The 13915-nt window shown below is 34.8% G+C and overlaps 1 protein-coding gene across 23 annotated transcripts in view; it reads right to left on the bottom strand.

Annotated features, from left to right (window-relative positions):
* CCDC171 (coiled-coil domain containing 171) overlaps positions 1-13915 on the bottom strand; it is a 378190-nt gene that overhangs the window by 155258 nt on the left and 209017 nt on the right. For all 23 annotated transcript variants that reach the window (XR_014265395.1, XM_082467922.1, XM_082467938.1 and 20 more), the window contains 3 exons: positions 12603-12829; positions 11925-12107; positions 8720-8905 (listed from right to left, as the gene is read on the bottom strand). Coding sequence is in view for 22 of the 23 variants with exons in the window: in XM_082467922.1 (XP_082324048.1) it covers positions 8720-8905; positions 11925-12107; positions 12603-12829 (596 nt within the window). In the remaining variant the exon portion in view is untranslated. The remainder of the gene's footprint in view (positions 1-8719; positions 8906-11924; positions 12108-12602; positions 12830-13915) is intronic.

The raw sequence follows: 13915 nt of genomic DNA, 5'->3' as shown, positions 1-13915 counted from the left end.
TATTCATTTGTCTATAGTCCCAACAATAGAGAGGTGTGCTATATCTAACTAATTATAGTTCCTGCTTTCAAGGTACGTCCCCTTCACTGACATAAGAGTTCTTAGAGAACTTTATAACTATTAAACTAGTTCTATTCATTCAAGGTCAGCAATAGGAAGAGCTTGTCTCTCCTAAGCCCTTTCGCTCTAAAAGGTTTCTGCCTAATGGAAAGAATATTACAGTTAAGTTTTGATTTCCATGCCTAATGGGTCTGCTAAAGGCCTAGATGCACCTGTCCTCTACACCAGCACTGTCCAATAGAACTTTCTGTGATGACAGGTATTTTCTATATCTGTGCTGCTAATATGGCAGTCACTAGCCACATGAGGCTACTGCACACTTGAAATGTAGATAGGGTGGCTGAGGAGCTGAATTTTTAATTTTAATTAATTTAAATAGCCACATGTGGCTAGTGGCTACCATGTTAGTGTAGCTCCAGACGCTAGACTCAATTACATATATTGGAAATACTACTCACTAAAAACACGCTTATTCTGATTCTCAGCTACATGTTAACTGGTTCATAGCTTTTGTCTCACTCCAATACCTACTCCATCAATCTGGGTAACCTGAAAGATAATATGGGCAACACATCTAAAAATATGACCTCTCCATTTCCTTGGCCTCTCCATGGCCTCTACTTAATCCCATTCCATACTCAAACTCTGAACCTTATTATCCCATAACTTGTTCTGCATCCAAAAGCACTGATTCAGGTAACCTGCTCTCTGATATCAAACAAATATCCTTTCATATTTACTGTTTAACCATAATGATCAGTCTCAAAGGGGCTCTCCAATTATATTTCTACTGGCACATTGGTCATATTTCTATGGTTGACTTGGTCTCCCTACCCTCTACAATGACTATTTCAAATCTACTTTACTCTCCAACTGCCTTCCTCCTCCAAATTCCCTCCTTATTCAAAGCGTATGAGTTTGCCTCCTTCGCAAAGAAAGAAGCATCAGTGAGAAAGTTTACTAATAACTGCTCTCATCTAACCCTCTCTTTTTCTACATATATAATAAGGAGGTGTCCCCCCTATCTAAAGCCAACCCTCCACGTGTACTCTGGCTCTTATCTTTCCCAGGTCTTCTCAAGAACTTTACACCAGTGGTTCTCAGAGTGTGGTTACCCATAAGGTAAAGTATTGAATACTTCCCAAAAATAAAGACATGTACTACACAAAATGCTAAAGGAAGTTCTTGAAGCAGAAGGAAAATGATACTAGATGAAAATATAAGTCATAAAAAGGAAATATGGTTCAAATATGGTAAATATGTGGCCATTGATGAAAGACAATTGTTTGCTTATTTTAATTTCTTTAAAAATCTACTATTTAGGGACTTCCCTGGTGGCGCAGTGGTTAAGAATCCGCCTGCTGATGCAGGGGACATGGATTCGAGCCCTGGTCCAGGAAGATCCCACATGCCACAGAGCAACTAAGCCCGTGTGCCACAACTACTGAGCCTGTGCTCTAGAGCCCGCGAGCCACAACTACTGAGCCCGCAAGCCACAACTACTGAGCCCACATGCCACAACTACTGAAGCTCACATGCCTAGAGCCTGTGCCCCACAACAAGAGAAGCCACCACAATGAGAAGCCCGCACACTGCAACGAAGAGTAGCCCCCGCTCGCCACAACTAGAGAAAGCCCGTGCGCAGCAACGAAGACCCAAAGCAGCCAAAAATAAATTAATTAATTAATTTTTTTAAAAATCTACTATTTAAAGCAAAAATAATAACAATGAATTGAGAGATTTATAACATATGTAAAAGTAAAATCTATGACAACAACAATGAAGAGAAAAGGAGAGGATAAATGAAAGTATAATGCTGTAAGATTCTTACGTTATACATAAAGCGGTATAATATCATTTGAAGATAGACTGTGCTAGGTGAAGGAAGCATATTATAAACACTAGAGCAACACCTAAAAAATAAAATGAAGAGGAATACCTAATTAGCCAATAGCAGAGTTTTTTTTTTTTAAACTCTATTATTTTTTTAAATACTCTATTGAGTATTCTGAAAAATACTCAATACCTCTAAAGGGCTAGGTAGTAAATATTTTAGGCATTGCAGGCCATATGGTCTCTGTTGCAACTCTAAGATTGTAAGACAAAAGCAGCTATAGACAATATGTAAATAAATGGGCATGGCAGCATTCCAATAAAACTTTATATACAGATGGTGGGCTAGATTTGACCTTGGGTGATACTTTGCTGATCTCTGACCTAATAAATTTACCCCTTAATAGCTAGAAAAAGAAGAGAAAAACTAACCCAAAGTGTAGAGAAGAATGGAAATAATAAAAATAAGAACAGAAACAAGTATCATAGAAAACAAACAATAGTGTAAGTTAACAAAGCCAAAATGTGTTCTTTGAAATGAACAACAAAACTGATAAACCCTTAACTAGAGAAAAAAAAGAGAAAAAGAAAGATCACAAATTACCGGTTTAGAAATAAATGAGGGATTACCACAACAGATCCTACAAACATTAAAAGGATAATAATGAGGGAACTCCCTGGCAGTCCAGTGGTTAGGACTGCGTGCTTTCACTGCTGAGGGTGCAGGTTCAATCCCTGGTTGGGGAACTAAGATCCCATAAGCTGTATAGCATGGTCAAAAAAAAAAAAAAAAGAATAAAAAAGGGTAAGAATGAAGTATTATAAGCAACTTTATACCAATAAATTTGATGTCTTACACAAAACTGACAAGCTTATTCTAAAATTTGTATGGAAATTCAATGGACTTAAACTGCCAAAACAATTTTTGAAAAAAAAAAAAGTGGAAAATTTACAACACCTCAAAGATATGAACTATAAGACTTCCTATAAAGGCACAGTAAATAAAACAATATAGAATTAGCATAAAGACAGACATACAGATGCCTGAAACAGAAATAAAGTCCAAAAGTAAATAAGTAAACACACACAGTGATTTTCAATATAGGGGCCAAGGTAACTGAAGAGAGAAAGGATCATCTTTTCAACAAGTAGCACTGGAACAACTCAAAGTCTATTCAACCCTTACATCAAACCATATATAAAACTTAACTCAAAATGAATCACAGACCTAAAGGTAAAAGCTTGAAAAATAAATTTGCTAAAGGAAAACATAGGCAAAAATCATTCTGCATCAGAGTAGGCAAACATTTCTTATGTAAAAGATTAAAATGAACTGTAACATTTAAAACCCTTCAAAATTTAAAACTTCTACTTGAAAGATACTGTTAAGAAAATGAAAAGGCAAATCATAGAATGGAAGATAATATTCTCAATACACACCTGACAGAAGACTTGTACACAGAAAATAGAAAGAATTCTTGCAATGGAATAAGAAAACATACAACCCAAAGTTTAAAATATCAAATGATTGGAACATATATCTCACAAAGACATATGAATGACTAATAATAATAAGTATAATAAAAGACGCTTAACATCATTAGTCATCAGTGAAATGCAAAATAAAACCAAAAAAGATACGACTACTCACCCACTAGAACAGATAAACTTAAAAAGACTGACAGTGCCAAGTATTCGCCAGGATATGAAGCTAATGGAACTCATATTCCACTGCTATTGGAAATGCAAAATTGTGCAGCCCCTTTGGAAAAAGACTTTGGCAATTTCTTAAAATTTTAAACGTACTCTTACCATACAACCCAGAATTTCCACTCCTAGGTATCACCGAAGAGTAGTCAAAACATGTGTCCACATAGGGATTTGTACAAGAATGTTCTTAGCAGCTTTATTCATAATAGCCCAAAATGAAAACAATCTAAATATCTATCAAAAGGTGAATAGATAAACAAATTGCTGTATATCCACAAAAGGGAATACTATTCAACGATATAAAGAAACAACGTAGATGAATCTCAAAAATGCTACCCCAAATGAAAGAAGTCAGATACAAATAGTACATATTGTCTGATTCCATTTATGTGAAACCCTAGTAAAAGCAAATCTAATCTAAAGTGATACTGGATAAGTGGCTGCCAGGCTAGAGCAGGGAGAGTGTGAAAAAAAAAAGGGAATTGAGTGGAAAGGAGTACAAGGAAAATTCGGGGGATTAAAAAAAAAAAATGTCCTATATCTTGACTCTGGTGGTACTTACACATATGTATACCTTGTCAAAATGCTCTGAGCCATGTATTAATATATTTTTTCCTCAGCTAACTTTCAATTCGGTAGTATCTTTTCACTAATGTCTACCCAACGTTCAAATCGTTCACTGAGTTTTTTATGTCAATGATTGTATTTTCATTTCTTGTCTTATATCTACCCATACCTTATTAGAACATTTAAAAAACACTTAAAGTATCTTTTAAAGCACCTGCCAGTACTTTAAGTATTCCTACCACCTCAGATGTAAATGTTCTCATTTGATGTGCAACTCATTTCTTTACATGTTTTGTAATATTGAATTTTGCATAAAAGTCTTTTGTGTGTTCTCTGAGCTACAGAAGCATTCCTCACCGAATATTTTCAAGTTTACCTCTAAAAGGTCACACTGGTTCTACAAGGATTGGACCATTTTGAAGATAATTTCTCAGCTGAATCCTTGGACATAAAAGTAGCATAAACTAAGAACCTACATCCACGTGTAGCACAGCCTGGAGTTCCAATTTCTTTGTGACTTTTTTCCTACTCCGTATCCAGAGTAAATATCAAATCCCCTGTAGCTGGTAGGTAGGGGCTTTCTAGGCCACATTTTCACAGTAGGACAGCCCTTCCAGACCCTAAGGTTCACACAGGCAGCTCTTTTCTAGTCCATAGGACTTGAAGCCTAGATTTCCCTAATGTTATGATTATCAACTTCAGCCTCCAAATAGGTTTGCACACCCCAATGAGCCATTTAGACTTTACCTCCTCTCACCATTTGCTTTTAGATATCCTTTTTATTTCTAGTACATGAACATTTTTCTCACTTTGTTTTAAGCTTGGCTATATACCCCATAATTCATTTGTTATATTTTATCCAGTTTCTGCTCCACATGTTTGGAGTGAGAAGTCCTTTCATGATAGAAAAACCTTGATACCAAAAAGTGACAAGGACAGTATGAGAGAGATAAATTACAAGATGATTACGATTAGGAACACATATTTAAAAGCCATAGGTGAAAAATTTAAAAACTGAGCAAAGTATTAAAAAAAGAAGTCATCACAACCAAATTGGGTTTATTTCAGGAATGCGACGCTGGCTTAACATTAGAATACTTAATAATGTAATAATTCTAGGGTCAGCAAACTTTAGAGAGGAAATATTTTAGCCTTTGTATGCCACATGCAGTCTGTCACTTATTCTTCTTTGGTTTTGTTTGATTTTTCATTGTTTATGATCCTTTAAACACGTAAAAACAATTCTTAGCTCACAAGCCATATAAACACAGGCTATGGGCCATAGTTTGCCAATTCCTGATATATTTCAACTTGCTAACAGAATAAGAGAGAAAAATCATATGATTATCTCAGTAGATGCATAAAAATATATTAATAATATCCAACATCCATTTATGATTTTTTAAATTGTGCATAATCTAGGAAGATAACTCCCTTAACCCGATAAGGATTATCAACTTATAGCAATTTATAGCAACCTATACCAAACTTCCTTCTTAATGGAGAAATGTTAGAAAAATTACTGTTAAGACTGAGAACAAGATAAGGATGCCTGCTGTCTCTACTTCTCTTCAACATTGTATCCTAGCCATTACAATAAGGAAGGGAAAGTAAATTAAAGGATTAAGGTTTGAAAAGGAGAAACAAAACTGGTACTATAGAAGAAATAATATGATGGTCTATATAGAAAACCCTAGAAAGTACAGATAAAGTATTATTAGAATTTAAAAAGAAGTTTAGCAATGTGGCTAAGCATAAGATTAATGTATCTCTTTATTCACAATCCGGTTACTTGGTTGAGTTTAGTTTGCAGAAGCTCTTGAAGAAATGTAATTAGGCAAGCTTCCTTCCAGAGAAAATTTCATCTTAGTTTCTACTTAGACACTACTGACCTAAGATTACAAAACCCCAAAATGTAAACACTGGTGTTGTTAGATAAGTTATGAGTAACTTGTTTTCTCTTCTTTATTTTCCATATCTTCTATTCCTGATCTTATTTTGTTTTTATACAGAAGCAGCAGCAATACAGTTTATTTTTTAAAAGAAGTTATACGCAGGACACACAAACTGTGTTTAAGCATTACTGAAAAGCACAAAAGAATATTCATCAAGCATATACTTACTTTTCAAACAGTATCTTAATTAATTCTCATAAAAATTCTGTAGCTTTAAGTATCATGATGCCTAATTTTGCAGAAGAGGAAACTGAGGCTCAGAAAGGTTATTTGCCCAAGTGACAGTACTGGGATTTGAATTTGAAAATACTTGTTCCAAGGCCAGTGCTTTTTCCACTGAACCACGCTGCCGCCCACAAGACAGCATTTTCACATTACCACCTGCTAGATCTAACTAAGAGATAGTAATTAAACAATTCTCCACTCCTGACAACAATATTTAAGCTACTGACATTTTAAAGAAATTAATATGAACAGCTTTTTAATCTGCTGATAGATACTATACCTAAACTCAACTACAAGCTATTTCAAAAAGAAAAGACGCCAATATGAGTTAAATGCTTTTTCAAAGCATGGCTAATTACTTTATCTATTAATGGGACATGAAGCATAAAAATGTTGTCCAGTGACCAATATAATTATAAAAATGATCAACCTGACTAGCAATCAAAGAAATAAAATTCAAGTAACAATGATATATTGATCAAATTGGCAAAAAAAATTTTTAATAGTAATAGCCAGCTTGGGTAAAAAGTGAAATTGTCATGCATTTTAGGAGAGAATGTAAAAATCTGCTGTAGGCCAGTTGATAATATTTACACTTTAAAACATATGTGGTTATAGACCTAGTAATTCTTTACCTAGGAATTAATCCTGAGGAACTTATTGCAATATGTGTATAAAGATTTAGCTACAGGGCTGCTTATCTTAGAATTACTTATAATAGCAAAAAAGAAAAAAATAATAAAGAAAAGGAAACTGAATAAATCTAAATCTACCTAATTAACCTGAGAACTTCGGTTAATGATTTTTAATACATTTTTTAAAAAACTACATCCCAGTTTCAACATTTACAGGTGAGGAGACCCTGAGCAAGTCCATTGAACTCCCTCAATTTCATCGAAAAGAGTGAGAACAATAATAGTACCAATTTCATAGGGGTAGTTTAAGAATGAAACAAAACAATTCATGTAGAGACCACAGCACAGAGCTTGGCCTATGTATGCTGTCCATCAGTAATATAGTTAATGTCGTGATTAGGAAGGCAGATATAAAATCTGATTCCCTAGGTCTGTAACTTACTAATGGTTGTGCAAGTTATGTGCCTCTCTGTATCTCAGTTTTCTCTTCTATGAAATGAGAATAATCCCATAGAGTCTGTGTGAGGATTATATGAGATAAGTATTTACAAAGTATTTAGCCCAGTGCTTGGCAAACAGGAAGCTCTCGACAAATTTGGACTTTTATTATTAGCATTTGTATTAGTATTGAATAAATATATATTATTTTTATAATAAATTATATACCAACTCTGAGTTGTTTACTGTATTAGGTATGATACATGATACCTACTATATAGGCTGTGTTACATCATGTTGGTTTTCCTGGAATTCGTTGTTCCATTCCAGAGTGTATAACCTCACTAGTAAAAATTTTACACATACTATAATCATAATCTATTATTCTATTACATCTTATAGCCAACATTTCCAAAAGATATCATAGTCCTAAATCCATTAATGAAGTTTTCTAAATGACAATTATTTTATTGTAACTTCTTTTTTCCCTTCTAAACACCTTTCCCACAAATAAATGACAGGGAGACCAACTCTTTCTAACCAAATCCCCCTCCTCCTCAAACCCACACTTAATATAAGAATCAGAGAGACCTAGACCCAAAACCTTTCACATCCAAAAGACATGTGGATTTTCGATGTTTGGAGGGCATAAAACAAGAAAAAGAAAAGAACTAAGGACAGGAAGAAATGAAGATAAGTGAAACAAAGAATAAAATTATTACTGGAAAAATCTCTACTTGGTTTCCAACCGGCAAAGCCTACTTCTACATATTCAATACATGTGAATGCAAGCTTGGAATTGAGGTCCCAGAACCATGTTTCATTGCATCCTTATAAGTTCTTTTTCTTTTTTTAATAAATTTATTTATTTATTTGTTTGTTTGTTTATTTATTTTACTTTTGGCTGCATTGGGTCTGCGTCGCTGCACGCGGGCTTTCTCTAGTTGCAGCGAGCGGGGGCTACTCTTCATTGTGGTGCACCGGCTTCTCATTGCGGTGGCTTCTCTTGTTGTGGAGCATGGGCTCTAGGCGCACGGGCTTCAGTAGTTGTGGCTCACGGGCTTAGTTGCTCCGCGGCATGTGGGATCTTCCCGGACCAGGGCTCGAACCCATGTCCCCTGCATTGGCAGGTTGATTCTTAACCACTGCTCCACCAGGGAAGTCCCATCCTTATAAGTTCTTACAGAATAAAATTTCATATCTTGGGATCTCTTCCCTGTTCAAGAGATGTACGTGATTCCCTCAAAGACCCACACCTGGAAGAAATAAACCCTTATGCAAGGGATGTTTTCCTACCTTAACAGCTTCTCCAAGAGTTTGGTTTTTGTCAGCTTCCTCACTGGAATGTAATTCAAGCCTATAATTCAACTCCTGTAGTTGCTGTGCCTGCTCATTCAATAGCATTTGAGCCTGCTGTTCCCGTAGTAATGCATTATTCAATTCTTCACACGCACTTTCAAACTTCTCATGGGTGATCAATTTCTGAACAAAGCAAAAATTTTAATTATAAGCTAACTGCATTGTTGTATCATTTAACCTTCAGAACTCTATTTGCTAACATAAAGAGTATAATACAAACATTTCTAAATATCTGATATATGACAAAAGTACAATTCGTTTTTCTTAATTTCCTAAGTCAAGATAAAAAACATCACTCTGATTTTTTTTTTTTTTTTTTTTGGCCGTGCCATGCAACATGCAGTTCCCCAACCAGGGATCGAACCCACACCCCCTGTAGTAGAAGCGTGGAGTCTTAACCACTGGACCACCAGGGAAGTCCCACATCACTCTGATTTTTAAAGCACAACAGCTATACTCCCAAAGTTATCATTTTTAGTCAAATAAGATCTCAGGAAACATTCATGTTCTAAGTAAATCCATAACGCTCGGTTTAAATCTTGATACATGAGCACTTTTTATGAAGATAACGATGTGGGAATTAAAGCTTTTAACAAGTTCAAATGCTTTTAAAGGATTACCTGAAAGTCTGTGTTCAGTGTATGTTACCATTCAGGTTTCCCTGGTCAAACTACCCTCCTTGGAGAGTCCTTACCACACCATACCTCTCTCACTCCCACCACCACTCACACTATTGCCATCTTCTTGTATTTTCTTCACAGCCATTATCATTATCTAAATTCACCTCAGATGGTTGTTCACTTTTTTATTGCCTGTCCACACCCTTCCACCAACCACACATTTAAGGATGTGAGCTCCACAGGGCAGAGACCTCCTTCAGCTTGCTCACCCATCACACAGAGGAGTGCCTGGCATTCAGTAGCTTCTCAGTAGGTATTTGCTGAATAAAAGAATATCTATTCATATATAAACACCTGCCAATAAAACTCTGCACAACTTCTACAATATCATGACTGCATCTGCTCTGGAATAACTGACAGTTCTAGAGAGGGGCCATCTCTTAAGGGGTATGGAATCCAGGACAGGACATACTTGTATTATCTCCTGTGCAAAACTCTTAAACAAACAAAAATTAGTTACAACAAATGGCAAGAGACACCTTGATCTTGAGGTACAAAGAACAGAAATGTTTCACAAATGGTAGGTAACCTGAGAAATATATGTGGAAAACTAAAGGAAACCACGCAGGTCTCTTAATCACACTAAGTGTATAGAAATCTATTTAAGACATAACTTTCCCATTGTTGAAAAGAATTTGAGGTGTCAGCTTTTTAACATCCCTCTATTCGCTAATGGCACAGCACTTCTCTGGGTCTTGTGAACAAGTATTTTTGTACTTCTTCCTTTTACTTGTTATGCTGTTTTAAATTATCACTCCTTGCCATCAGAACATTCTGTTCTTTGCAATCCACTTGGCCTCTGTAAATGAAGATCCCCATCATTTTGCAGGACTTCTTCCCACTCTTCCAAAATTTTTCCTTTACCTAAAAACTTAGCTAATGTTAGCCTTTCTCTTGTCCATATATCCCTCCCAGAGACTGGCGCAATTCTGTTCACTCTTCTGTGACTAAATAGGGTCAAACAAGTATAGCAATGCAGAATAAGAAAGAGATAGTGTGTGAAAGCAGTTGTATGGAGCTTAAACCAAAAACAATAAAAAAGATCATGGGAGTTAGCTATTAAAGAACACCTGTCAGTAGATGATCATGGGAGTTAGCTATTAAAGAACGCCTGTCAGTAGATGATCATGGGAGTTAGCTATTAAAGAACGCCTGTCAGTAGATGAACATGATATTCCAAAACAGCGCAGGTACTAAATCACTTTTGGTGGGCAGGATGTGTCCCTTTATGTTACAATTTTAGATGAACTATAAGAAGCTATTTTGTTTGCCTCCTGTACACTTCCCCTAAAATAAATGAAAGATGACGGTTGCAGGCACACTCCCTGATTTTTAAAGAGGAAAATAGCATCATTTTCCCATCTATTCTGTTTTTAGTAAAACGATCCTTTATTAACATAGCTGGATGTGAACATTAACCACTTTAGTGAAGTGGTTAAAAGTTTGTGTTTTGGAGTCAGAATACCAAGGTTCAAATCCTGTCATTTCCACATACTAACTGTGTGACTTTCGGCAAGTTACTTAGCTGTTCTGGGCCCTACATTCCTCATCTGTTAAAAAAAAAAAACAATGGATAATAATATTATTGAATTATTATTGACATGAGAGGACTAAATGAATCAACACCTTAAAGTGCTTAGGGCCAGTGCCTGATACATGTTCAATATGATCATTAAATGTTAGAAATCATCACTTTATAACTTTATACTACATAATTGGATGTCAAATATAAAAATTACATACATCATTCCTTCAATTATTATTTCAATTAACCCTATTTTTATTTCTACACTTCAGTGGAAGAAATTCACACTAAACATTTCTTAGAACACGTTCTTTGCTCTTGCTGCGAGCCAGTTACTCAACCAAAGTTTATTTGCCATAGCAGTTAACCATCCTAACTACAGCTTAATCATTTTCTATACTTTCAGTCACAGTATACATTGTAACAGGGCTATAAGCTCTGCTGACACAATCAGTACTCCGTTAAGCATCTGGAATAAATCTTTTTTTTCAATGTTTTTTGAGATGATTTTAATGATGCTGTGCTTTTTATTTAATTGACACACAACACTGCTTAAGTTTAAGATGTACAATGTATTCATTTGATACACTTCTAACTTGCAAAACAATTACCACTGCAGCCCTAGCTAACTCTATCAAGTCACATAATTATTACTTCTTTTTTGTGGTGAGAACATTTAAGTTTTAGTCTCTTAGCAAATTTGAAATGTATAATACAGTACTGTTGGGGAATTTTAGAAGGGAAGTTTTCTAAAGAAAAAGAAATTCTATTAATGGGATTTGATTATTTGAAAAAGGAAACATAATAAATAGTTAAGGAAAACAAACATATATATTTGCCCTGTGATATTTTATATACATATTATATGTATATAATACATATTTTATATCAGAGGAGAGCTCACCAAAGCCATAGTTTTTAAATCATATATACTTACTGACTGCTTAAATTCATTTAACTGCATCTGAAGACCCTGGGTTTTGTCAAGCTCCTTCTTCAGTTCATTCACATTTCGTTTCATTTCTGTGACCTCTAAGCGTAGTGAGCGGCGCTCCACTTCTGCTGTGTGCAGTCTTTGTGTAAATCCAAATATTTGCTTCTGTAATGATGCTGTGCTTTTCTATTGTCAAATAAGAGCAATTTTACAAAAAGTCACTTCAGATTTACTAGTAAGTCCATAGCAATGGTCATTTTACCAAATTAAATGTAACTTAGGTTATACAGAAAACAATACCAGCTCTTACTAAAACTTAAAGTGAAAGCTTTATTTTTTTATGTGACCAATAATTTGCCTTACATGAAAAATGAACAAATGAAGAAAAGAAATAATCTAGATGGCTAGAAAACAGAAAAGATAATTGTTTATGTCTCACACAATTCTGTTGCAGTATACTCGTACAGAACAGTTAATTCAGAACTCATGCCAGAACTTTTGTATTTTGATATTATGGACACTTATTTGGAAGTTCTTTTATTTATCATATTAAACTATTACATGAAATCTAAAAGAAATCTACCTACACTCGTGTACAACTAATATAAACTACAAATAAATTTGATTCAGAATTAAATTTACAAGTCCTAAAATTCCTATTTAATGAAATTTCATACATACCAAAATGGGCACATGGCCACGCAGACCGTATTTCAGGGCCAGTGTGTTTACTTTATGAAGTCCACGGGCCAGCTTCTGAACCAGGGAATCTTTTTCCACATATGTAATACTCCTGTTGCTGTGCAAAGGTATACTGTCCATTGCCAGATTAATTTTATCCATGAGTTTTGCAAAAGAATTCTTGGCTGCTCCTATAAGCAGATGTCCACAAATTCTGGAATTTGGATCTTCAAAGAAAAAGAAAACAAGCACAGAAAAATAAGAATTGTCTCTTGTTCATTTCACAACACTGCCAGTCACAACACAATGAAAATATTTTCTCAGTTATATCATTCCCATCCACCTGTAGTAACCCATTCAAGAAGTCCCCACCTATATCAACTTTCACTATGTAAGAAATAGCCCACCTACTAAATAATGTATCTAAAGAAAATCTGCATGTATTTACAGTATGTCATTCATACTGAACACTATGACACTAAAAAATCATCATCACTCCTTTCTTTGTTTTAAAACCTAACAAATTCATTTTCTATTTACAACTACTGAAGCTTATTACCTTAATGTCACACTATTTATATTCTCAGACAAGAAAATATAACTTGCCTTATTCCAAGGCAATTAAAATTTTACGACTACAATTACTCATTTCCCCGTAGGATTTTGGTAATCATCTCTCTCATTTAATGGACTTAAGGTCCCAGCATATCCAACATGGCCTGCTTACTGCTAGATTCATCAGGTCTGTAATTAATAATTGTATTTAATGTTGATAAATAAAATTGTCAGTGTTCTTTATACTAATTGGTATTCCAAATAATGGTTAATAAGTTTATTTATGCCTTAATAAAAGTCGTGTAATTTAGTTTTCCCTCTGCTAGGCAGGTCTTAATCTGTCATTACTTGTGTTACGATACTATCCGTGTAAAATGACGAACATGGAGAGACTCTTTAAATTCTGTAGTATACCACTCTACATTTCAAGAACCTCTGCTGTTGGGAGTTAGTTTAAATCTTATCTTTATATCATAAGCACAAAAAGCATATTTGGCCAGTTTTATCCAAGAGGAAAATGTTCCATAATTCTAAGAACACATGGCTCAACACTGAAGAGCAGCACTGACTGAGAAGGTGATCCATCAGTGGTTTTCTATGTCAGAAAAAACCACCTCACAGAAGCTAGATAAAAGCTCATTGTTCTAGGAAATTTTCAGGAATACAAAAATAATAAAGTTTTCACAGATAAAGAGCCTTTAGAAGCAAAAATCAACTATAATTAAATTTTAATGAAGAGTGGTTTTTTACTATTTCAC

Source organism: Balaenoptera physalus, assembly GCF_965194825.1.
Source record: "Balaenoptera physalus genome assembly, chromosome: 7".
NCBI classification, from domain to species: domain Eukaryota; kingdom Metazoa; phylum Chordata; class Mammalia; order Artiodactyla; family Balaenopteridae; genus Balaenoptera; species Balaenoptera physalus.
This window is presented reverse-complemented; position numbering and strand designations above follow the sequence as displayed.